General features: G+C 45.7%; 1 protein-coding gene across 4 annotated transcripts in view; it reads left to right on the top strand.

Moving 5' to 3' along the window:
• Positions 1 to 24834, top strand: part of faah (fatty acid amide hydrolase) — a 64452-nt gene that overhangs the window by 13754 nt on the left and 25864 nt on the right. For all 4 annotated transcript variants that reach the window (XM_043698983.2, XM_043698982.2, XM_087990526.1 and 1 more), the window contains 3 exons: positions 7894 to 7934; positions 16983 to 17107; positions 20335 to 20460. In XM_043698983.2, coding sequence (XP_043554918.2) covers positions 7894 to 7934; positions 16983 to 17107; positions 20335 to 20460 — 292 coding nt within the window. The remainder of the gene's footprint in view (positions 1 to 7893; positions 7935 to 16982; positions 17108 to 20334; positions 20461 to 24834) is intronic.

Genomic DNA, 24834 nt, shown 5'->3' with positions numbered 1-24834 from the left:
TTCCCCTACTCTATTGCTCTACATTTCCCCTGATTAATACACCTAACCTACACATCCCTGAACACTGTGGGCAATTTAGCATGGCCAATTCACTTAGCCTTCATATCTTTGGACTGTGGGAGGAAACCAGAATACCTGGAGGAGACCCATCCAGACATTGAGAGTATGTGCAAACTCAACACAGACAGCCGCCCGAACCCACGTCCCTGGCGCTGTGAGGCAGCAGTGCTAACCGCTGAGCCACCATGCCGCCCCAGCATTTGGCTCATACTCCTCTAAACCCTTCCTATTCATGTACCCATCCAGATTCCTTTTAGATGTTGTTGTAAATGTAATCAGCCTCCACCAGTTCCCCTGGCAGTTCATTCCATACATGCACCACCCTCTGAGGAAAAAGTTGTATTTCAAGTGCCTTTTAAATTTTTCCCCCCTCACCTTAAATGCCCTCTCTAGTTTTGGACTCCCTACCCTGGGGAAAAGCTCTTGACTATTCACTCTATCCATGCCCCTCATGATTTCATAATCTCTATAAGGTCCTCAGCCTTCGATGCTCCAGAGACAGTAGCCCCAGCCTATTCAGCCTCGCCCTATCGCTCAAAATCTCCAACTCTGGCAATATTCTTGTAAATGTTTTCTGAACTCTTTCAAGTTTAACAACGTCTTTCCTATAGTAGGGAGACCAGAATTGAATGCAATATTCCAAAAGTGATGTGATCAAAGCCCTGTATAACCACATCATGATCTCCCAACTCATATAACTTCATACACTGACCAATAAAGGCAAGAGTACCAAACATCGATTTCAATAGCCTGTCTTAATATCTTCACTTCTGGCTCTTTGAAGGAATCAGCAGGAATATTCCCTGAATTCCAGCATCTGCTGCCTACAGATGTGTCTGTCGATGTTTGTTTGTCATGGCTCAGGAGCATAAGACATAGGAGTGGAAGTAAGGCCATTTGGCCCATCAAGTCCACTCAGCCATTTAATCATGGCTGATGGGCGTTTCAATTCTGCTTACCCGCACTTTCCCTGTAGTCCTTAATTCCTTGCGAGATCAAGAATTTATCAATCTCTGCCTTGAAGATTCCCAACGTCCCGGCCACCACTGCGCTCTGTGGCAATGAATTCCACAGACCCACCACTCTCTGTCTGAAGAAATGTCTCCTCATTTCTGTTCTAAATTGATCCCCTCTAATTCTAAGGCTGTGCCCACGGGTCCTACTCTCCCTGCTTAACAGAAACAAATTTACAGTGTCCACCCTTTCTAAGCCATGCATTATCTTGTAATTTCTATTAGATTTCCCCATAACCTTCTAAACTCTAATGAATATAATCCCAGGATCCTCAGCCGATTATCATGGGTTAGGCCTACCATTCCAGGGATCATCCATGTGAATCTCCGATGGACATGCTCCAGTGCCAGTATTTCCTTCCTGAGTTGTGAGGCCCAAAATTGGACACAGTATTCAAAACAGGGCCTAACTAGAGCTTTATAAAGTCTTAGAAGCACATCACTACTTTTATTTTCCAACCCTCTTGAGATAAATTACAACATTACATTTGCTTTCTTAATCATGGACTCAACCTGCAAAATAACCTTTAGAGAAACCTGGACTAGCATTCCCAGATCCCTTTGTACTTTGGCTTTATGAATTTTCTCACCGTTTTAAAAAATGGTCCTTGCCTGTATTCTGTTTGCCAAAGTGCAAGGCCATGCATGTGCTCACATTGAATTTCATCAGCCATTTCCTAAACAGTCTCAATCTTTCTGCAGCCTCCCTACCTCCTCAGTACTGTCTGCCTGCCTGACTAACTTAGTATCATGGGGCATTCTGGCGAAGTTCGCCACAGTCCCTTGATCCAGATCATTAATATATAAAGTGAACAGCTGCGGCCCCAACACTGAACCCTGTGGGACCCCACTTGTCACCATCTGCCATTCCGAAAAGGAATCTTTTATCCCAACTCTCTGCCTTCTGTCAGACAGCTAATCGCTAATCCAGGCCAGTAGCTCACCTTGAACACCATGGGCCCTCACCTTACACAGTAACCTCCTGTGAGGCACTTTACCAAAGGCCTTTTGGAAGTCTAGATAGATACCATTCACTGGGTTTCCCCTGGTCTAACCTACTTGTTACCTCTTCAAAGAATTCTAACAGGTTTGTCAGGCACTACCTCTCCTTAGTAAATCCAAGCTGACTTGTTCTAATCTGATTCGGTACTTCCAAGAATTTAGAAATCTGATCCTTAATGATGGATTCTAGAATTTTACCAACAACCGAGGTTAGGCTAATCGACCTGTAATTTTCCATCTTTTGTCTTGATCCTTTCTTGAACAAGGGGGTTACAACAACAATTTTACAATCATCTGGAATTTTCTCTGACTCCAGTGATTTTTGAAAGATCACAGTCAGCACCTCCACTATTTCCTCAGCCACCTCTCTCTCAAACTGTAAGATATAGTCCATCGGGTCCAGGAGATTTATCGATTTTTAGATCTTTTAGCTTTTCTGGCACTTGCTCTTTTGTAATGGCTACCATACTCAACTCTGCCCCTGACTCTCCTTAATTGTTGGATATGACTCCTGTCTTCCACTGTGAAGACTGACACAAAGTACTTATTAAGTTCTTCAGCTAATTCCTTATCTCCCAGTACTAGCCTTCCTGCATTAACTTGGAGCAGCTGAATTTCTGCTTTTGCCTCACTGATCTTTTTTTTAATGTATTAAAAGAAACTTTTACTATCATTTCTAATATTACTGGCTAGCTTACCTTTCATATTTGATCCTCTCCTTCCTTATTTCTCTCTTTGTTATCCTCTATTTGTTTTTCCAGTCTTCCTAATCTTTTGATTTCCCAGTGCTCTTGACCACTTTATAGGCTCTCTCTTTTTTCTTTGATCTATTTCCTGACTTCCTTCATCAGCCATGGCTGAGTAATTCAACCCCCCCCCCCCCCCACCCCACCCCCCCCCACCCCCCACCCCCCACCCCCCCCCCCCACCCCCCACCCCCCCCCCCACCCCCCACCCCCCACCCCCCCCACCCCCCACCCACCCCCCCCACCCCCCACCCCCCCCCCCCCCCCCCACCCACCCCCCCCACCCCCCACCCCACCCCCCCCCCCCCACCCACCCCCCCCCCCCCCACCCCACCCCCCCCACCCCACCCCCCCCCCCCCCACCCACCCCCCCCCCCCCCCACCCCACCCCCCCCCACCCCCCCACCCCCCCCCCCACCCCACCCCCCCCACCCCCCCCCCCCCCCCCCACCCCACCCCCCCCCACCCCCCCACCCCCCCACCCCCCCACCCCCCCCCCACCCCCCCCACCCCCCCCCCACCCCCCCCACCCCCCCCCACCCCCCCCACCCCCCCCCCCCCCCACCCACCCCCCCCCACCCCCCCCACCCCCCCCCCCCCCCACCCCCCCACCCCCCCCCCACCCCCCCACCCCCCCCCCACCCCCCACCCCCCCCACCCCCCCCCCACCCCCCCCCCACCCCCCACCCCCCCCACCCCCCCCCCACCCCCCACCCCCCCCACCCCCCCCCCACCCCCCACCCCCCCCACCCCCCCCCCACCCCCCACCCCCCCCACCCCCCCCCCACCCCCCACCCCCCCCACCCCCCCCCCACCCCCCACCCCCCCCACCCCCCCCCCACCCCCCCCCCACCCCCCACCCCCCCCACCCCCCACCCCCCCCACCCCCCCCCCACCCCCCCCCCACCCCCCACCCCCCCCACCCCCCCCCCACCCCCCACCCCCCCCACCCCCCCCCCACCCCCCACCCCCCCCACCCCCCCCACCCCCCCCCCACCCCCCCCACCCCCCCCCCCCCCCCCACCCCCCCCCCACCCCCCCCCCACCCCCCCCCTCCCCCACCCCCCACCCCCCCCCACCCCCCCCCTCCCCCACCCCCCCCCCCCCCACCCCCCCCCACCCCCCCCCACCCCCCCCCTCCCCCACCCCCCCCCCCCCCCACCCCCCCCCACCCCCCCCCACCCCCCCCCCCCCACCCCCCCCCCCACCCCCCCCCCACCCCCACCCCCCCCCACCCCCCCCCACCCCCCCCCACCCCCCCCCCCACCCCCCCCCCCACCCCCCCCCCACCCCCACCCCCCCCCACCCCCCCCCACCCCCCCCCACCCCCCCCCCCACCCCCCCCCACCCCCCCCCACCCCCCCCCCCACCCCCCCCCCACCCCCCCCCCCCCCACCCCCCCACCCCCCCCCCCCCCCCCACCCCCCCCCCCCCCCCCACCCCCCCCCCCCCCCCCCCCCACCCCCCCACCCCCCCCCACCCCCCCCCCACCCCCCCCCCCACCCCCCCACCCCCCACCCCCCCCCCCACCCCCCCACCCCCCCCACCCCCCCACCCCCCCACCCCCCCACACCCCCCACCCCCCCCCACCCCCCCACCCCCCCCCACCCCCCCACCCCCCCCACCCCCCCCCCCACCCCCCCACCCCCCCCCCCCCCCCCTTTCTGCTTAGGCAAGCTATGTATTAGCTTGCCTAAGCAGAAAGATTGCACAATGTAGCATAGTAGTGGGATAAACAGATGTTGAATGCATTGAACCTGGAATTGAAGAGGAGGAGGATGAAAAATCAGCAACACATGGATGTTCTGATGTATTGTTAAGTGGAAAGAGTACACCCATTATGAAGCTAATTGTGAACCTATGATCCCGACACATAGCTTTATAATCAATGATGTAACCGTATCAAAGACACTCCTCATTCATCTTTAATTCTCATCCTTTCATGGCAGTAAAGCCACTTGCCACACAGCAAGTAAGTATGTACAAGACCAGGAGAAGGTGCAAACAAATAATTTTTATCATTGAAGCAGAAACTTAACCCAACACTGTACTAAATACCCTATGTACATATCATTGTACCACCACAATTCTTTACTATTTTTTTTCTACCATTCTTGCAAGCTGCTCCCTGTGTTTTTAGCAGATCTAGAAACTGTCCCTGCTTTAATTGTGCAGATGCTTTTTTTTCTGGTGCCCCTTGGATTTGGAGCCAGTATGGGCCTTATGAAACCTGCTCCACCTGTAGCAATACAAGGGTGAACTTCAACATTAGGACAGAAGGAACATGTGGCTCTGAACGGAGATGGAGGATGAGGGTCAAGAAGTGGCAGACTTTGAGCATAGTTGCTTCCATGTTGCATTTCTCCATTTTGTCCCCTATGGCCCAGCCCACTTCATTAATAACAATTGGCTAGGAACAACATTGCACATGAGTGCAAATGCTGAATTAGTCAGGCTGGGTTTCCATCAGTCCTGCTGAAGATGCCATTTTGTGTGATGCTGTTGGGCCACAATGAGCTTGGTTTAAATATTGCTGAAAAAGGAATAGATCTTTTGGATAGATCTTATCACAAACAACAAAGAGCTAATGGCTCGATAACTGCCGTGATAACTACTGAAGTGTTTTATTAACTTGGGTTTTTATGACTGATAGGCCAGGGGATCACAAGCCGGTTTGGTTCAGATGAAGGAAAAGATCCATGTCAACAATAGGGCACTTTAGTCTCTAGATCATCAGAGATGGAAGTTATCGGTTGTTTTAGCCTCCAAGTAGATAGGACTAGAAAAAACCCTGAGTTTTCTTAGAATTTCCTGAAAAAAAAAAATCAGTGTCGAGGCTTATGATTGTGTGTCTCGGATTTAAGGAGAATATTACATCCTGTGAATGTACAGAAGGTTGTAAAAGGAAATGCTTGCAACTTGGTTAGTTGAGTAAGAAGTTAGACAAAGTAGGAACAACATTTCATGACTTCTTGCACTATCCTTAAATCTCTTAATTCCCTTAGCAGTCACTTATATTATAAAACATAGTCTTGAATATGTTCAACCACTGAGCATTCAAAACCCATTAGGTTTGATCCCCTTTTAAATATTTCACCTGAAATACACTCATTTAGGTCAATGGCACACCCGGTTACCTTAATTGGATGGAGCATCTGGGAGTAGGATGTTGTTAAGGTAATTACTGAGACACGCAAGTGCAGCTTGAGTTAATTTTGCATTTGATTTTTCTCTTTCTGCAGTTACCTAGTAATTCTCCTCTTCATTTTCTGTCAGATTTGCTCCTGTTTCCTGTCACAAAGAAGTCTATATTTCGCCACTTTAGTGGAATATGCTGGGCCCCATTCCACAACACCGCCATTTGGCATCGTCACTTTTGTGTTGTTGTGGATAAAGAGAGTATCTTTTTTGATTTTTTTTTTCCCCTCGCTGCAACTGCAGTTGATTTTGTTTTGAAGTGCTTTCTTTCAGTAGCAATTGATAAAATCTTTTAGCTGTAGTGTTGACCTTTTGATTCCAAACTACGGGGATAATAAGGATATAATATTATTTATGACAGTAATGACACATTTGAAAAAGTTCATAGTTTCTCGTTATCCTCTTGAATAGTTAAATTCTTCAAAACCTAGCCAAATTATTCTGTGGTGCATAAGTGAAGTAATCTTCAATTGCCACAGGGTAACAAAACCGTCTGACTGTGACTTTAAATTTTAGGCATTCTGTGCTAGGATGATACTGTTTTGAGGTTGTTATCCGGAAGAATGGACTTCCTGAAGCCCATGCAGTTAAAACTGCAGGACAAGTTTGAATTTCTTCCTCTCGGTTTCATGCTTGCAACCAGCCTGACTGAAGTGTTGAAGACCTGTTAGGTGCTGAAATACATAGTTACAGCCGGTAAATGCTGGTCTGGGATCCGGTAAATCTGGGGGTGTGGGGAATATTATTTTGGGATAGTGGTTAGGGAGCAGATACGTTGAGGGGAATGTTGGAAGGCAAAAGGCAACATTCCTGCTCCTCCTGGTCTGCAGGTAGTTCTGTAAAGCCACATTGCAGAACTACAGAACAGTTATGGTGCAAAGGGGGCTATTTGGCCCATTGTACATGTACTGGTTCTATTCCCTAGTGCTAATCCTTGCACAGCATTTCTATTGAATACTTGAACTGAGCATGGATCCATATTTTCAGAATGCAGTACATTCCATGTCAAAACTCCTCATTGAATGAATTTTTTTTTTCACATGCCTTGCTTCATTTGCACATTTAAGTTAACCATATTCGACATGGGTGAGTCCTTTGTAACTCATTTCAGCCGAAATTTCCTAAATCTTGGGAAAGCGAGCTGACTTGAATTAAAAGTACATTGGTTGTTAAAAGGAAGGCACGTGCCTTTTTAGCTGTTTAAATGACCAACCAACTTCCAGTGATTAGATTAGATTAGCTTCCCTACAGTGTGGAAACAGGCTCTTCGGCCCAACAAGTCCACACCGACCCTCCGAAGAGCAACCCACCCATTCATATTCTCGTACATTTAGCCCTGCACCTAACACGACAGGCAATTTAGCATGGCCAATTTGTCTAACCTGCACATCTTTGGACTGTGGGAGGAAACCGGAGCACCTGGAGGAAACCCACACAGACGCGGGGAGAACGTGCAAACTCCACATAGATAGTTGCCCGAGGCAGGAATTGAACCCGGGTCCCTGGCGCTGTGAGGCAGCAGTGCTAACCACTGAGAATGGCCCCCCTGTCCCTCAGCTCACCTCCAATAAAATGAGAAATTGGTTGGAGTCTTGTTTCAGAAATGAATTCAATTTAATTAATTCAACAAAAATTCAAATTCATGTTTTAAAATGTTTATTCTTTGAACTGAGCACACTCTCGTTTGTTTTTGAAAGTTAAAATTAGAGTAATGGAGGATATTCCATTGTTCATGTGTTTATGTTTTTGTCAGTAGGTTTCCATTGAAACTAAACTATCGCCCTGTATGATTATTACATTAAAGCACCATGAATGATTACAAAGAGGAATCTGTTTCTTTCACTGACATTTTTTATTGTTGATATGTTATTTAGCTCTCAAGGAATCAGAACGTCTCTACCTGGACAAAAAACTGGTAAGTTTATAAAAAATTCCAAGTGACCTTCAATTTGTTTCCCAATATTGTCTGGCTTTTATATTCCTAATTATAGTGAACAATTTGCCTCATCCAGTACGAATTACACGTCAACAGTTGAACTAGGTTTGATTTTCAAGAACAAGGTTAATTTCCTTGACTGCTTTTTAATGATGATTTTAATTTTTTTGTAACATGCCTGGAATCATTTCACTTTCCTTCTTTGTACTCATTCAAAAATAATAAGCTTTTTCTCAAAAATTAGGTATAGAATTGTAGAATTTAACAATATAAGAGGCCTTTGATCCATTGTACTGGCTCCAAAGAGCTAACCAGCTACTCCAACTCTTGAGCCCTCTAAGTTAATCACTTTCAAGGGTTAAACAGAACTGCACGTAGCACTCTGAGCTCTTTATAGGGTTATAACATTCTACTTTATTAACTTGTATGTTATCCCTCTACTAAGAAATGCCAGCACCTTAATTAGCTCTGTTTCTCTGTCATTGTATCTTAACCATCATGCTTGCAAAGCTTTCTCTACTTTTACAATTTATCTAGATTCTTAGACAGGCGTCACATGTTAAACCAACATTTACCTTGAAGCTGGATTTTCCTGTAGGTATCGGAACCAACTGAGTGGCCGGAAATCTGTCATGCTGGCAGCAGACGGTCCTTCCACCCTCTGTTATAATGGACAGCAGTGGGCCAGCAACTTTGGGAAATCCCTCAGGAGGTCCGGCAGCCCTGCCGGGAGACGAAGGCATTGCTGAATCAGCTTGAGAATCACAAAGGCACCTTTTTGATCATAGAGTTCCATCAGTATGGAAACAGATCATTTGGCCCACCAAGTCCACACCAACCCTCCAAAGAGCATCCCACCCAGTCCTAGCCCCTGTAACCTTACTTTTCCCTTGGCTAGTCCACCTACCCTGCACATCCGTGGACACTATGCACAATTTAGCATGGCTAATCCACCTCACCTGCACATCTTTGGACTGTGGGAGGAAACCTGAGCATCAGGAGGAAACACTCTGACACAAAATGTGCAAATTCCACACAGACAGCTGCCCATAGCTGGAATCAAACCTGGGTCCCTGGCGTTGTGAGGCAGCTGGGCTAACCACTGAGTGACTTTGCCACTCTTTGTTTGTCAACCAAAGGTTGCACTGAAGACTTCCAAAACTGGTGGGGACATCAGAGATGTGAGGGAAATCCTTTCTGATAGCATTATGTCTTCAAAACTCTGATGTTGTAGTGTGGAATCTGGCTTGAAACTAGGCCTTCAGTGAGCAGATGACCTCAGCCAATAACTGAAAGTAGTTTGGAGGGTGGAGGTGAGTGAACCTCCTGTTAAAATATCAGTGGTTGTGCAAAATGGCTACCTGGTCCCTTTTGGAGTATAAACCAGTATCTGGTTTGTTCTTGTGTTGTCTCCTGGAGAAATAGAGTCCAGAGTGTGGTGCTGGAAAAGCACAGCAGGCCAGGCGTCCAAGGAGCAGGAAAATCAATGTTTTGGGCAAAAGTCCTTCATCAGGAAAGGTGATATTTCTCCATCCTGACTCTAGCAATGGCTGATCAAGGGGACAAATTATTTCCAAAGTACCTGGTTGAGGAAGATTTTCCTCTGCAGATCATGCATCATAATATTATAGGAACTGAAAGACAGGCTGGTATCCTGTCACCAACTCACCCTTTACTTACACATGGAGAGTCATTGACGCTGATCCAGCTCCCTCATGGCCAGCTCTGAGTGAACAGGATACTGGACACTCCTGTTCTTACCTGGTCAGCCAGGGTTCCCTGATTAAGGATGTTAATCCGGTCCAATCGGGGAACTCATGTTCTATGAAGTACACTTGGCTGACCTCGTTACAATCACTGCAGGAACATCCTGATCTTCTTTCATTTATATGGAAGACTGACAGAGCGCAATAGAGTGGAAGTAACTCATTTTAGAAAATGAATGAGTCAACAATTAAGCATCTAGCAACATTTCAGCCACCACATTGCTGCAGTTTATGCATACTATGCAAAAAGCTTTATGTTCTTTGGTTTTAATTAGGTGTAGAACCTACTTTGAGGAGCCTTTTTGATGTTGGTAAAAAGGGACAATCTGCATAGCTCAGAATTTTCATGGACCTGTTCCCTACAACTTTGGTCCATCTGTAAGTTCCAATATAAGGTAGGAATATTTCATTTTGGGATCAACTGATGGAGGCTGAGGATGACTTTTATGGAAGTATATAAAATCATGAAGGGCAGGAAAATGTGAATAGCCAAGATCTTTTTCCTTGGTTGGGGGAGGAAAAGAGTCCAAATTGAGAGGGCATAGGTTTAAGGTGAGAGGGGAAAAATTTAAAAAGGACCTGAGGGGTAACTTTTTCATGCAGAGGATGGTGCATGTAAGGAATGAGTTGCCAGAAGGAATAGTGGAGGCTGGTACAATTACAACATTTAAAATGATTTGTAGATGAATAGGATGGGTTTAGAGGGATATAAGGCAAATCCTGACAAATCGGACCAGGTCACATTGGGATATCTGGTCGGTGCAGATGAGTTGGACTGAAGGGTCTGTTTCTGTGCTATATGAATCTATAACTCACCAATCTACTATAAAGCTGCCAAACAGGACTACTTGCATTGCAAACAGCATAAGCAGCAATTAATAGACACAGCTATGCAATCTCCCAACCAACAGATCACATCTAAGTTCTGCAGTCCTGTCACATTGAATTGTGAATGATGGTAGACAATTAGACAACATGATGGAGGAGGAGGCTCCATAAGTACTTCCCCCCCCTCAATGATGGAAGAGCCCAGCACACAAGTGCAAAAAGATAAGGCTGACATGTTTGCAACAGTTGTCAGCCAGAAGTGGAGTGGATGATCCATTCCGGCCTCCTCCAGTAGTCCCAGCATTAAAGATACCAGTCTTCAGCCGATTCAATTCACTCCACAGGATATCAAGAAACTATTGGAGGCACTGGATACTGCAAAGGCTAAGGGCCCTGACAGCATTCCATCTATAGTACCAAAGACACATGCTCCTGAACTTGCCATACACCTATCCAAGTCAATCCAGTACAGCTACAACACTGGCATGTTGTGGAATATGGAAAATTTCCTAAGTACGCCCTTTACTCAAAAAGCAGGACAAATCCAACCTGCCTAATAATTGCCCTAACAGTCTCAATCATCCCTATAATGACTTAATCATCAGTTAAGTGATTTAAGGTGTCACCAACATTGCTATCAAGCAGCACCTGCTCAGAGATAATCTGTTCAGTGAACCCCAGCTTGGGCTTCGCCAAAGCCACTCACCACCTGACATCATTGCAACCTTGGTTCAAACATAGACCAAAGAGCTGAATTCCAGAGGGGAGGTGAGAGTGTTAAACGCAGCCTTGACATCAAGGGTTGTCAGTGTGGCATCAAGGAGCCCTACGAAATTTGGAGTAGGTGTGTATTTGGGGCAAACCCTCCACTGTTGATGTCATGTCTGGCATATAGGAACATGCATGTGGTTGTTGGAAGTCAGTCATCTCTGTTCCAGGAACATTTGCAGGAATTCTTCAGGGTAGTGCCTGTGGCTCATCTATCTTCAGTTGGGTAATCCAAGATGGAGGATGCGGAAAAATTTCTGGCTGTAAGAGCTGCTCCTTTTTATTTTTGAGGTATTTCAGGTGTTGGAGGTGATTTCCTTGAATTCCAGGAGCAGCAATTACTGTTTTATAAGCTGTTGCATTGTTTTGGAACCCTGGAAGAAAAAGTCAAAGCAACAGCAGTTTTAAAAGGGAGAAGAGCAGACAAAGGAAGCACATGGTGAGGACAGTGCAGGGGAGAGAGAGCGAGAGAGAGAACCTGCAGTTACCGCCTTTGCCGTTTGAATCCGTGTATCGCTCGACATCGGAGTGCATCTGGGAAAATTAACAAACAGTGAAATTCACAACTAATCTTGGAGGAGCTGTTGGGCGAAGTTCACAGCACAGAATCAAATAATGTTAATCGTTGTTTTAAGTCTGTCCAAGAGAGAGGCTGCAGTAGTGAGTACAGTGAATTCTTTCTTGATTATATGTTTTTTGGAGATAAGTCTCTTACACTTTAAATATAAGCCATAGCTATTACTTTAACCTGGGGCAGTGTTTGTAGAGGAATAAGATGGTGTTATTTTCTGGGTCTGTAGATTGTGAAGGAGCAAAAATGGCCTTTACAGTGACATGTACTTCTTGTCAGATGTGGGAGTTTAAAGAGAGTTTAAGGGTTACTGTGGATTATATCTGCCATAAATGCTGTTGGATGCGAATCTTATCAGATCGAGTGGATTGGTTGGAGAGACAGATAGAAGCGATGAGGAATTTGCAATAGCAACAGTATGTGATTGATGGCAGTTATAGGAGGAGGCGGGGGGGAGTCTCAGATACAGTCACATAGATGGGTTTAGCTCCAGGAAGGGTGAGAGAGGTCGGCACCTAGGGCAGGAGTCTTTTGTGGATATACTCATTTCAAACAGGTATGCTGTTTTGGAAAATGTAGGGGGTGATGGATTCTCAGGGGAATGTAGCATGAACAGCCAAGTTTCTGGTACTGAGACAAGCTCTAATGCAACGAGGGGTACGTCGGCTTCCAAGAGATCAATTGTGTTAGGGGATTCTGTAGTCTGAGGTACAGACAGACGTTTCTGTGGCCAGCAGAGTAAAAGCAGAATGGTGTGTTGATTCCCTGGTGCCAGGATCAAGGATGTCTTGGAGAGGGTGCAGAATGTTCTCACGGGGGAGAAGGGCGAGCAGGAGGTCATTGTCCACATTGGAACCAACGACATTGGAAGGGAAAAGGTTGAGACTCTGAAGGGAGATTATAGAGAGATAGGCAGAAATTTAAGAGGTCCTCAAGGGTAGTAATATCTGGATTACTCTCGGTGCTACGAGCTAGTGAGGGCAGGAATAGGAGGATAGAGCAGATGAATGCATGGCTGAGGAGCTGGTGTATGAGAGAAGGATTCACTTTTTTGGATCATTGGAAGCTCTTTTGGGGTAGAAGTGACCTGTATAAGAAGGACAGATTGCACCTAAATTGGAAGGGGACGAATATACTGGCAGGGAAATTTGCTGGAACTGCTTGGGAGGATTTAAACTAGTAAGGTGGGGGGTTGGTGTGGGGAGTTTGTTTGGGACCCAGGGAGATAGTGAGAAAAGAGATCGATCTGAGACTGGTATAGCTGAGAACAGAAGTGAGTCAAACAAACAGTCAGGGCAGGCAGGGACAAGGTAAGACTAATAAATTAAACTGCATTTATTTCCATGCAAGGGGCCTAACAGGGAAGGCAGATGAACTCAGGGCATGGTTAGGAACATGGGACTGGGATATCATAGCAATTACACAAACATGGCTCAGGGATGGGCAGGACTGGCAGCTTAATGTTCCAGGATACAAATGCTGCAGGAAGGATAGAAAGGGAGGCAAGAGAGGAAGGGGAGTGGCATTTTTTATAAGGGATAGCATTATAGCTGTGCTGAGGGAGGATATTCCCGGAAATACATCCAGGGAAGTCATTTAGGTGGAACTGAGAAATAAGAAAGGGATGATCACCTTATTGGGATTGTATTATAGACCCCCCCAATAGTCAGAGGGAAATTGAGAAACAAACTTGTAAGGAGATCTCTGCTATCTGTAAGAATAATCGGGTAGTTATGGTAGTGGATTTTAACTTGCCAAAAATCGACTGGGACTGCCATAGTGTTAAAGGTTTAGATGGAGAGGAAGTTAAGTGTATACAAGACAATTTTCTGATTCAGTATGTGGATGTACCTACTAGAGAAGGTGCAAAACTTGACCTACTCTTAGGAAATAAGGCAGGGCACGTGACTGAGGTGTCATTGGGGCAGCACTTTGGGGCCAGCGACCATAATTCTATTCATTTTAAAATAGTGATGGAAAAGGATAGACCAGATCTAAAAAATTGAAGTTCTAAATTGGAGAAAGGCCAATTTTGACGGTATTAGGCAAGAACTTTCGAAAGCTGATTGGAGGCAGATGTTTGCAAGTAAAAGGACGGCTGGAAAATGGGAAGCCTTCAAAAATGAGAACGAGAATCCAGAGAAAGTATATTCCTGTCAGGGTATAGAGAATGCTGGATGACTAAAGAAATTGAGGGTTTGGTTTAAAAAAAAAAGAAGGAAGCATATGTCAGGTATAGACAGACAGGATAGATCGAGTGAATCCTTCGAAGATTATAAAGGAAGTAGGAGTATACTTAGGAGGGAAATCAGGAGGGCAAAACGGGGACATGAGATAGCTTTGGCAAATAGAATTAAGGAGAATCCAAAGGACTTTTACAAATATATTAAGGACAAAAGGGTAACTCTGGAGAGAATAGGGCCCCTCAAAGATCAGCAAGGCGGCCTTTGTGTGGAGCCACAGAAAATGGGGGAGATACTAAATGAATATTTTGCATCAGTATTTAGTGTGGAAAAGGATATGGAAGATGTAGACTGTTGGGAATTAGATGGTGACATCTTGCAAAATATCCAGATTACAGAGGAGGAAGTGCTGGATGTCTTGAAGTGGTTAAAGATGGATAAATCCCCAGGACCTGATCAGGTGTTCCCGAGAACTCTGTGGGAATCTAGAGAAATGATTGCTGGGCCTCTTGCTAAGATATTTGTATCATCGATAGTCACAGCTGAGGTGCTAGAAGACTGGAGGTTGGCAAACATAGTGCCACTGTTTACGAAGGGCGGTAAAGACAAGCCAGGGAACTATAGACCGGTGAGCCTGACCTCGGTGGTGGGCAAGTTGTTGGAGGGAATCCTGAGGGACAGAATGTACATGTATTTGGAAAGGCAGGGACTGATTTGGGATAGTCAACATGGCTTTGTGGGTGGGAAATCATGTCTCACAAACTTGATTTGAGTTTTTTGAAGAAGTAACAAAGAGGATTGATGAGGACAGAGCAGTTGATGTGATCAATATGGACTTCAGTAAGTCTTTCGACAAGGTTCCCCATGGGAGACTGATTAGCAAGGTTAGATCTCATTGAATACAGGGAGAACTAGCCATTTGGATACAGAACTGGCTCAAAGGTAGAAGACAGAGGGTGGTGGTGGAGGGTTGTTTTTCAGACTGGAGGCCTATGACCAATGGAGTGCCACAAGGATCGGTGCTGGGCCCTCTACTTTTTGTCATTTACATAAATGATTTGGATGCGAGCATATGAGGTACAATTAGTAAGTTTGCAGATGACACCAAAATTGGAGGTGTAGTGGACAGCGAAGAGGGTTACCTCAGATTACAACAGGATCTAGACCTGATGGGCCAATGGGCTGAGAAGTGGCAGATGTGTTTAATTCAGATAAATGAGAGGTGGTGCATTTTGGGAAAGCAAATCTTAGCAGGACTTGTACACTTAATGGTAAGGTCCTAGGGAGTGTTGCTGAACAAAGAGACCTTGGAGTGCAGGTTCATAGCTCCTTGAAAGTGGAGTCGCAGGTAGATAGGATAGTGAAGAAGGCGTTTTGGTATGCTTTCCTTTATTGGTCAGAGTATTGAGTGCAGGAGTCGGGAAGTCATGTTGCGGCTGTACTGGACATTGGTTAGGCCACTGTTGGAATATTGCATGCAATTCTGGTCTCCTTCCTATTGGAAAGATGTTGTGAAACTTGAAAGAGTTCTGAAAAGATTTACAAGGATGTTGTCAGGGTTGGAGGATCTGAGCTGCAAGGAGAGGCTGAACAGGCTGGGGCTGTTTTCCCTGGAGCCTTGGAGGCTGAGGGGTGACCTTATAGAGGGTTACAAAATTATGAGGGGCATAGATAGGATAAATAGGCAAACTCTTTTCCCTGGGGTCGGGGAGTCCAGAACTAGAGGGCATAGGTTTTGGGTGAGAGGGGAAAGATATAAAAGAGACCTAAGGGGTAACTTTTTCATGCAGAGGGTGGTATGTGTATGGAATGAGCTGCCAGAGGATGATGTGGAGGCTGGTACAATTGCAACGTTTAAGAGGCATTTGGATGGGTATATGAATAGGAAGGGTTTGGAGGGATATGGGCCAGGTGCTGGCAGGTGGGACTAGATTGTGTTGGGATATCTGGTCAGCATGGACGGGTTGGACCGAAGCGTCTGTTTCCATTGCTGTACATCTCTATGACTCTATGCTGTTAAAGACCTTCCCTTCTTCATAAGGTCAGAAGTGGGGATGTTTGCTGATTGATACTGTAGCAGTGCATGTTCAATTGTAACAAGACCTGGACAGTAACTAGGTTTGGGCTGACGAGCGACAAGTAACATTTGTTCCACACAAATGACAGACAATGACCATCTCCAATAAAAGACAGTCTAACCATCCTCCCTTGATGTTCAATGGCCATCACTGAATTCCATACTATCAACATCCTGGGATTTACCATTAACCAGAAAGACAGTGGCTGCAAGAGCAAGTCAGAGGCTAGGAATACTGCAGTGAGTAACTCACCTCCTAACTCCTCAAAGCCTGTCCATCATCGAAAAATCAGGAGTCTGATGGAATACTCCTCACTTGCCTAGATGGGTGCAGTTCCAGCAACACTCAAGAAGCTTGACATTATCCAGGGCAAAGCAGTCCACTTGATTGGCACCATGTCCATAAGCACGTGAAGACAGTTCCTTCCCTTGATTTGTCAACTTGCATGGATTCCTGAGTGATAAATTCTGATTGAACCTATACATTTGGACCAGGTGTCCTTGAGATACCTCACCTCACTTGAGTGGAGTTATACATTCCTGACTCTAGTGAATGTTTATTGAGTCTCAGCTTGTTCCTTCTCTAAACACTTTTATCTTTGAATATACTTCAGCCAAAGAACTTCCAGTATTTGGGAAATGGTTCCCCTGTCCCAAAATGAGTGGACACCAGATGGAAGAGGAAAAACGGCAAATGAAATACTTGAAACGACATCATTAGTTTTCCAAACTAATTGAAAGACAGAAATGGAGAAGAGAAAGATAGCCAACTGTCATGGTAGAATGCAAGGGATTTTTAAAAAAATACAATCTTTCCCTTTATTTTCTTTTTAGTTGATGCGGCAATTGGCCCAATGGCCAGGAATGTGGATAGTTTGGCATTGTGCATGAGAGCTCTGTTATGTGAAGATATGTTCCTGTTGGATCCCACTGTACCACCTATTCCCTTCAATGATGAGGTAATGTGTGAGTTGAACTGTACTTTTATCTTATCCTTTTGTCTTTCCTTCGACTGACCGAACTGGTCCTCACCCTGAACAACTTTTCTTTCCAATCCTCCCACTTTCTCCAAACAAAAGGAGTAGCCATGGGCACCCGCATGGGCCCCAGCTATGCCTGCCTCTTCGTAGGATATGTGGAACAATCCATCTTCCGCAACTACACTGGCCCCACCCCCCATCTTTTTCTTCGCTACATTGATGACTGTATCGGCGCTACCTCGTGCTCCCACGAGGAGGTTGAACAGTTCATCCACTACACTAACACCTTCCACCCCGACCTCAAATTCACCTGGACAGTCTCGGACTCCTCCCTCCCCTTCCTAGACCTTTCTGTTTCTATCTCAGGCGACCGAATCAACACGGACATCTATTACAAACCTACCGACTCCCACAGCTACCTGGACTACACCTCCTCCCATCCTGCCCCCTGTAAAAACGCCATCCCATTCTCCCAATTCCTTCGTCTCCGCCGCATCTGCTCCCAGGAGGACCAGTTCAAAATACGTACAACACAGATGGCCTCCTTCTTCAAGGACCGCAATTTCCCCCCCGACGTGGTCGACGGTGCCCTCCACCGCATCTCCTCCACTTCCCGCTCCTCCGCCCTTGAGCCCCGCCCCTCCAACCGCCACCAGGACAGAACCCCACTGGTCCTCACCTACCACCCCACCAATCTCCATGTACAGCGCATCATCCGCCGTCACTTCCGCCACCTCCAAACAGACCCCAGCACCAAGGATATATTTCCCTCCCCTCCCCTATCAGCTTTCCGTAGAGACCACTCCCTCCGCGACTCCCTTGTCAGATCCACACCCCCCACCGACCTAACCACCACTCCCGGCACCTTCCCTTGCAACCGCAGGAGGTGCAACACTTGCGCCCACACCTCCCCCCTCACTTCTCTCCAAGGCCCCAAGGGAAACTTCCATATCCGCCACAGATTCACCTGCACCTCCACCCACATCATCTACTGCATCCGCTGCAGCCGGTGTGGCCTCCTCTATATTGGGGAGACAGGCCGCCTACTTGCGGAGCGATTCAGAGAGCACCTCTGGGCCACCCGGACGAACCAACCCAACCAACCTGTGGCACAGCATTTCAACTCCCCCTCCCACTCCACTGAGGATATGCAGGTCATTGGACTCATCCACCGCCAAACCACAACAACCCGACGGTCGGAGGAGGAGCGTCATCTTCCGACTGGGAACCCTCCAACCGCAGGGGATGAACTTGGACTTCACCAGTTTCTTCATCCCCCCCTCCCCCCACCTTGTCTCAGCCGGATCCCTCCAGCCCGGCACCGCCTTCCTGACCTGCAGTCTTCTTCTTGACCTCTCCGCCTCCATCCTACTCCGACCTATCACCCTCACCTTGACCTCTTTCCACCTATCACATTTCCAACTCCCCTCCTCCAAGTCCCTCCTCCCTACCTTTTATCTTCTCCTGCTGAACACTCTCTGCTCATTCCTGAAGAAGGGTCTGTGCCCGAAACGTCGAATCTCCTGTTCCCTGGATGCTGCCTGACCTGCTGTGCTGTTCCAGCAATAAAGTTTCAACTTTCCTCCTGTTCCCCCCTCTTGCCTCCACCCCACATCATCCAAAAGAATTTCCAAAGCTTCTGATCCCTTTAGAATAAGAGGGATTTATTGTGATGGACCATCAATAATTGTGGCTCAAGATGAGTTAGGCTACTGTTAAATAAATGATTTTTTGACATTTTCAGTGCCTAACACTTGCAGGTTAGCTTACTAGTCCAAAGATGTGCAGGTTGGGTGGATTGGCCATGATAAAATGTGGGATTACAGAAATAGGGTTGGGGTCTGGATCTGGGTGAGATGTTCTTCCGAGAGTAGATATAGGCTCGATGGGCTAAATGGCCTCTTTAAGGATTCTATGATTCTACTTCTAGAACAGATCTAAGGGAAATGTTATGAATTGTGGTCTCAACATAGGACTTTATATTATTTATAATTCCAATATATACCATGATTTTGTATCCATTTATTTTAACAAGCAGACTATAGTGAAGTGCAGATTAGAATTTCTTATAGGCACACTCTGTATAAAATAATTCTTGCTTGTTTTGTATAATTGTGTTCCAATTAAATCAAGTGTGCTAAGGGATTTCACTAGGTCTCACAGCGAATAATCCTCCAAAAGCTCAATGTCATAGGCAACAACATATAAGATGCTCCTTGATATCTTGTATGCCTACTTGCCCAGTACCATTGAACCATATACTAACACATAATATTGCCCCTCTTAGGTTCTCACCAAGCTGTGAATGAAACATAGCCTGAATATGAAATTCAATGCTTATTTTAATCTTGTTCCAAAAAAAATGCATGGGCATTGAAAAACTTATAAATTGATATTTCTTTTAATTTTGAGAAGGTTATGTAGCTATTTATCAACCAATGCAGTTGTGTAAGCTGACCCCTGCAGAGTCATTCTTGGAACTCAGCGAAACATTCATACGGAGTCCAACTGTATAAAACCATCTTAATGACTGTATGATTATTTTGACACTTAATGGATTCTTTGGGAATTTTTCAATGCAACTGACCAGGGCAGGAGTGCAGGCTCATGATCTACACTCTTATTATCAAAAATGGAATGGGGTTAGAAATCCCAGAATTGGGCCTGCTTATAACTTTTAACGTCATCTTCATGTCTTTTATTTGACATGCATGAAAATCCAAGCCTCTATCTCAGTTCTCCTTAGAATTCAAAGCCATTGACCCAGCTCTGCTAAAAATTCGATAGAGGAGGTGACTGCCTTGTCGTATTATTGCTGGACTGTTAATTGAGAGACCCAGGTAATGTCCTGAGGACCTGGCTTTTGAAACCTGCCATGGCAGATGGTGGCATTTGAATTCAATAAAAAAATATCTGGAATTAAGAATGGAATTAATGATGACCATGAATCTATTGTCAATTGTCAGGGAAAACCCCACCTGATTCACCGAACATCCTTTAGGGAAGGAAATCTGCCATCCTTCCTGGTCTGGCCCACAGCCATGTGGTTGACTCTTAATTGCCCTTTGGGCTATAATTGCTGGCCTAGCCAGTGATGCCCTTGTCCCATGAATGAATAAAAAATTAAAATATGCTTGCACAGCTCTCAACTGTTCTGCTCAGTATGTAACTATCACTTTCATTTGATTTATGTTCTTTCATTTTAGGTGTTTTCCAGCTCTAAACCATTGAGGATAGGTTATTATGAGAGTGACGAGTTTTGGATTCCCAATGCCAGCATGAAACGTGCAGTAATGGAAACCAAACAGCTGCTGGAGGAGGCTGGCCATACGGTGAGTTTATTAATAATCAGAAGGAGCAGAGAGAAGAAATGTTAAAATACAACAGGTCCTCGATGGTTCTACCTTTTGGAAGGATGTACTTTAGAATTCAAATAGCATAGTGTAGATGGGAACCATTTGGCCATCTCACCTGAACCAGGTCTTCATTCCTCAGCTCGCTCCCCATATTCCTGCCCTTTTTCCTTCCTTCCTATTATTCTATTCCATTTTGTCTGATCTTGGCATAAAGTACCTTTTTAAGCGTCTGTTTTTATTGAGGACGTTTAAATCTTAATAGAATTTATGTAACTGTAACTCTCAGCTTCCAAGCATTCTGAGTTAACTGATGCTGTGGAGTAACCCATATTTTTTTGATATGGCTTTTTGTTTTTTGACTGAAAAGACAGGCTGATTTTTCATGCTATGTTGTTTTCTGGGCAGGTGGTATTTGCCATGCTGTTAAATGTTAGTGAAATGTTATGATGACCTGTTAGGAGAGATGAACTAGTTCCACGTCCCATTCTTCCACTGTCCCTGTGAAGGCAGTGTTTCTTTCTCACCTGAGAAATCACGGGAAGGGGTGATTATTAGTTTCCCCATATTTATATTACCAATCCTCATCCAATAAATGTATCCACTACCTGTTCCTTGTTCCATCAAGCCTCAGACATCCCTACAGTGAGATAGCACTGGGGAAATACCCATTCTGTCCCCACGTAGTCTGAAATAATGTTCTCTAGTGGGAACCTTCCTGACATGCTCTCTGTTAGGGCCGTATGAAGGCCTCCTCCAAACTGGGCTTCAGGTACTTCAGGTACAAGAGCCAGCCTATCTGACATGGTGACCAGTGTGGGCATGGTGTCAGTTTGGGAGGGCGGGCAGTGAGAATTCCTCACTCTGCATTCACTTATGTCAGGTTAAGGGCAGTGGGGACCTCTGAGAGCTTTAACCTCTTGCCTGGTTTCTGAGCCCTTGCCTCCAGTCCTATAAACCCCACCACACACAATAGCCTAACTGTCTCCATGCTGATCCTCTTTCTGATGGTGGGGTTCTGCCAGCAACCACAGCCTCTGATTGGCCAGAATCTCCAGGCGGGACAGGACATTGTTGTCCCAGGATAAAGTGTGCCAAAAGGGAAGGTATTCAATTAGGTGTCTGCTAGGAATGTGATTCAGTGGGCTTTCTTGGTGGTGGGAGGGTGTAGAACATAGTATGGAGAAAGTGAGGACTGCAGATGATGGAGATCAGAGCTGAAAAATGTGTTACTGGAAAAGCGCAGTAGGTCAGGCAGCATCCAAGGAGCAGGAGAATCGACATTTCGGGCATAAGCCCTTCTTTCTGACCCTCTCTCTCTCTTTAGTATCCTTACGTAAAGATGAGGAAGGACACCACTTCGACTGGGACAACACATTCAAGTGGTGTCCTTTCTTATCTGTATGTAAGGATACTAGAGAGAGGGCCATGGCGTTTTGTGGCTAGTTGACCCTCTCTCTCTAGTATCCTTACATACAGATAAGGAAGGACACCACTTTGACTGGGACAACACATCCATCCTCGGACAAGCCAAACAGAGACACGCACGAGAATTCCTAGAAGCATGGTATTCTAACCGGAACTCTATCAACAAACACATTGACATGGGCCCTATTTACCACCCCCTGCGAAAAAGAACAGGAAATGGCATCACCACAGGAAATGGCATCACCACAGGAAATGACATCACCAACCCAAACATATAAATAGAAAGCAGGAATCATCAGCAGTGCTTCGTCCGGAGGCTCACTGAAGGTGTTACCTAGTATGGACGAAACATTTGGAAAATGAACCTTCCAGCTCAGTGAGCAAAGTGGATCCAGAACTTTCAGTATATCAGATTGGAAATCATGTAGAATGGATCAAATGCCACTTTGTATTTGAAATCGTATTGGAAAATGTTAGCCTCATTGCTTCAGTCAATGCAGAGCCTCGCAAAAAGATACAATGGTTTGAAAACTGAAATGGAGAAATTGCAAAGTTGAGTTGGAGAGCTGAATTTGCTAGGCACCCAAACAAGGCCAGATCAGAATTTTGAAATATTAGAGTTGAATGCATTTATGAAAAATTGCGAAGTGAAAATATTATTCAGGCAAGCAAAACATTTTTTAAAAAATGTAAATGATGCATTATGTTTTGAAGGTTCCATCATTGAGAGATGCCAGGAATATGAAACTTGTTGTTTTTAGTGATGTCTGTTATGTAGTTCTCTGTAATGGGTCCTTGAGTGCAAGAGAGTTTAAATTTTCTTGTGGGAAAGGGAGGCAAATGTTGCTTTGGAAGTGCAAAAGATCAGAAGAGTAGTAAAATGTAGTTTAGTGGTAGAAACTCTCTCACTCTTGGTGAGATGGCACTTTTTCCAACTAACCATTTAATTCAACAAAAAGCATGACTCTCAAATGATCCCAAATGCATCTGTCGCTGACAAAAACACAAATTGTTGGAAAAACTCAGCAAGTGTGGCAGCATCTGTGGAGAGAGATCAGCATTAACGATTTGAATCAAGTGACCCATCCTCAGAACTGATGTTTTGTCTCTGATTTACAGCAACTGCAGGTTTCTTTTTTGGCACCTGTAGCTGAAGTCATGTTCCACACAACATATAGGATCAAAAAGGAAGAAATCATAAAGGCAAAATTATCAGCTCAACTGCTCAGTATTCAGAATAAAATAAATGAATTAATGTCACAAATAGAGGTTACTTGGTATGATCTTACAGCCACATGGTTACAAGGGGATCAGAGCTGAGAACTAAATATTTAGGGATATGTGACTTTTTAAATGGACAAGTGGAAAGGGAAATGTGGGGTGTAGCTTTGTTGTACGAGACAAAGTAAGTATGATTGCAAGAAATGAGGCTGGAGTGAATGATATAGAATCCATATGGTGGAGGTAAGAAATAGCAAGGGGGAAAGGACACTGGTAGGAGTAGTATATCTCCCTCCTCCCAACAGTAGCCATACTATTGGACAATTAATTGGGGTATGTAAAAAAGAAGCACATTAATCATGGATGATTTTAATCGTTAGGTAAATTTAAGGAATCAAATTGGCTGGGGAAGGAATCATAGAGTATATTTAGAACAGTTGTCTAGAACAATATAAGAGCATAAGATGTAGAAGCAGAAGTACACTATTCAGCCCATCAAGTCTCTCTGAGTTTGTGCTGGACAGTAGTGTTGATTCCAAATTCTCCCTTTTTTCTAAGAACACTCCAGTTGTGGTAATGAGGTCTTCCAGTTGGAATGTCAACTCTGAAACTTAAGGAATTCCGAAAAAGAGGGTGTGAGGGCAAAAGCTGTTGTTCTGGGAAGCTATCTGGGACTTTGTTTCGAGATCAAATCCAGTATACTTTTTTACAAATGAAACCTAATCTCTGAATGTTATCATCTTGGTGTCTCCATCCAAGCACCTTGTTCCATGAAAATGCAACCTTATAATTGCTGCAGCCTGTGTCCTTTACTTTCCAAAGTGTTCTTTCCAAAACATTCAAGATGTACAGTAAATGCACTGTATCCACAAAATCACAAATAGCAAATTCACCTAGTAACAACAAAAATCAACATCAGGCAAAAATTGCATGTCCGTGATTATTAATCTATTTGTAATGAACTGTATACCTGTGAATTTCATCATTCGCATGGCATTTCAGAAGTGGAACCCTTGCGGATAGAGGGTTGACTATACAATTAATACTTTACGTAACACATCTTCATAACAATGTGTTAGGAATATAGTGATTCAATTCCTATCCTTTGCTAAATTAGCTGATCTCAGCCAGGCCAAATCTGAGCACCACAATTCATATCCATTCTTCCTGACAAAGGGAATAGTAAAACAGTGAGAAACCCAAGAGCTTGTTTATGATAAAGTCCAATGGTCCTTTTCATAAATTTTGAACTTGGGTGTCAAATAATAGCCTTATGCTTAAGTCAAATGTTTTTTGAAACTTGTCAAAAACTATGCATGAAAAATGGGAGCCAGGAGATTGCCAGTACCCATAGGAGCATACCTCAGTAGAAAGCTGTGCCTTTAAAGGATAAGAAACATTTGGTATAAACAGTATGTTTCAGCTTGCCTAAGACATAAATCTTCCTTTGTTTCAGTCAAATCTTTGTATCAGTTTTCAGTAACATAGCTATTGGACATATCAGTGAAGGAATCTATTTAATAACACTTTGCACGCAGAAGTAATATTGATGAAACGTTCTACGAGCAGGCTGGGTGACAATGTGACCACTTGAGGATAGGGAAAACTGCTATTAAATACTACCTAAGCAAACTACTAAAAAGATTGCTTATGGGGCAGGTTGCTGAATGCAGCCTGACGATATTAATGCTTAAGTGCACGTAA

This window comes from Chiloscyllium plagiosum, unplaced genomic scaffold, assembly GCF_037043375.1.
Source record: "Chiloscyllium plagiosum isolate Xiang-an unplaced genomic scaffold, Cpla_swu_hap1 HiC_scaffold_9, whole genome shotgun sequence".
In the NCBI taxonomy this organism is placed as follows: domain Eukaryota; kingdom Metazoa; phylum Chordata; class Chondrichthyes; order Orectolobiformes; family Hemiscylliidae; genus Chiloscyllium; species Chiloscyllium plagiosum.
Note: the sequence above shows the minus strand (reverse complement) of the source record. Positions and strands in the feature narration are given on the sequence as shown.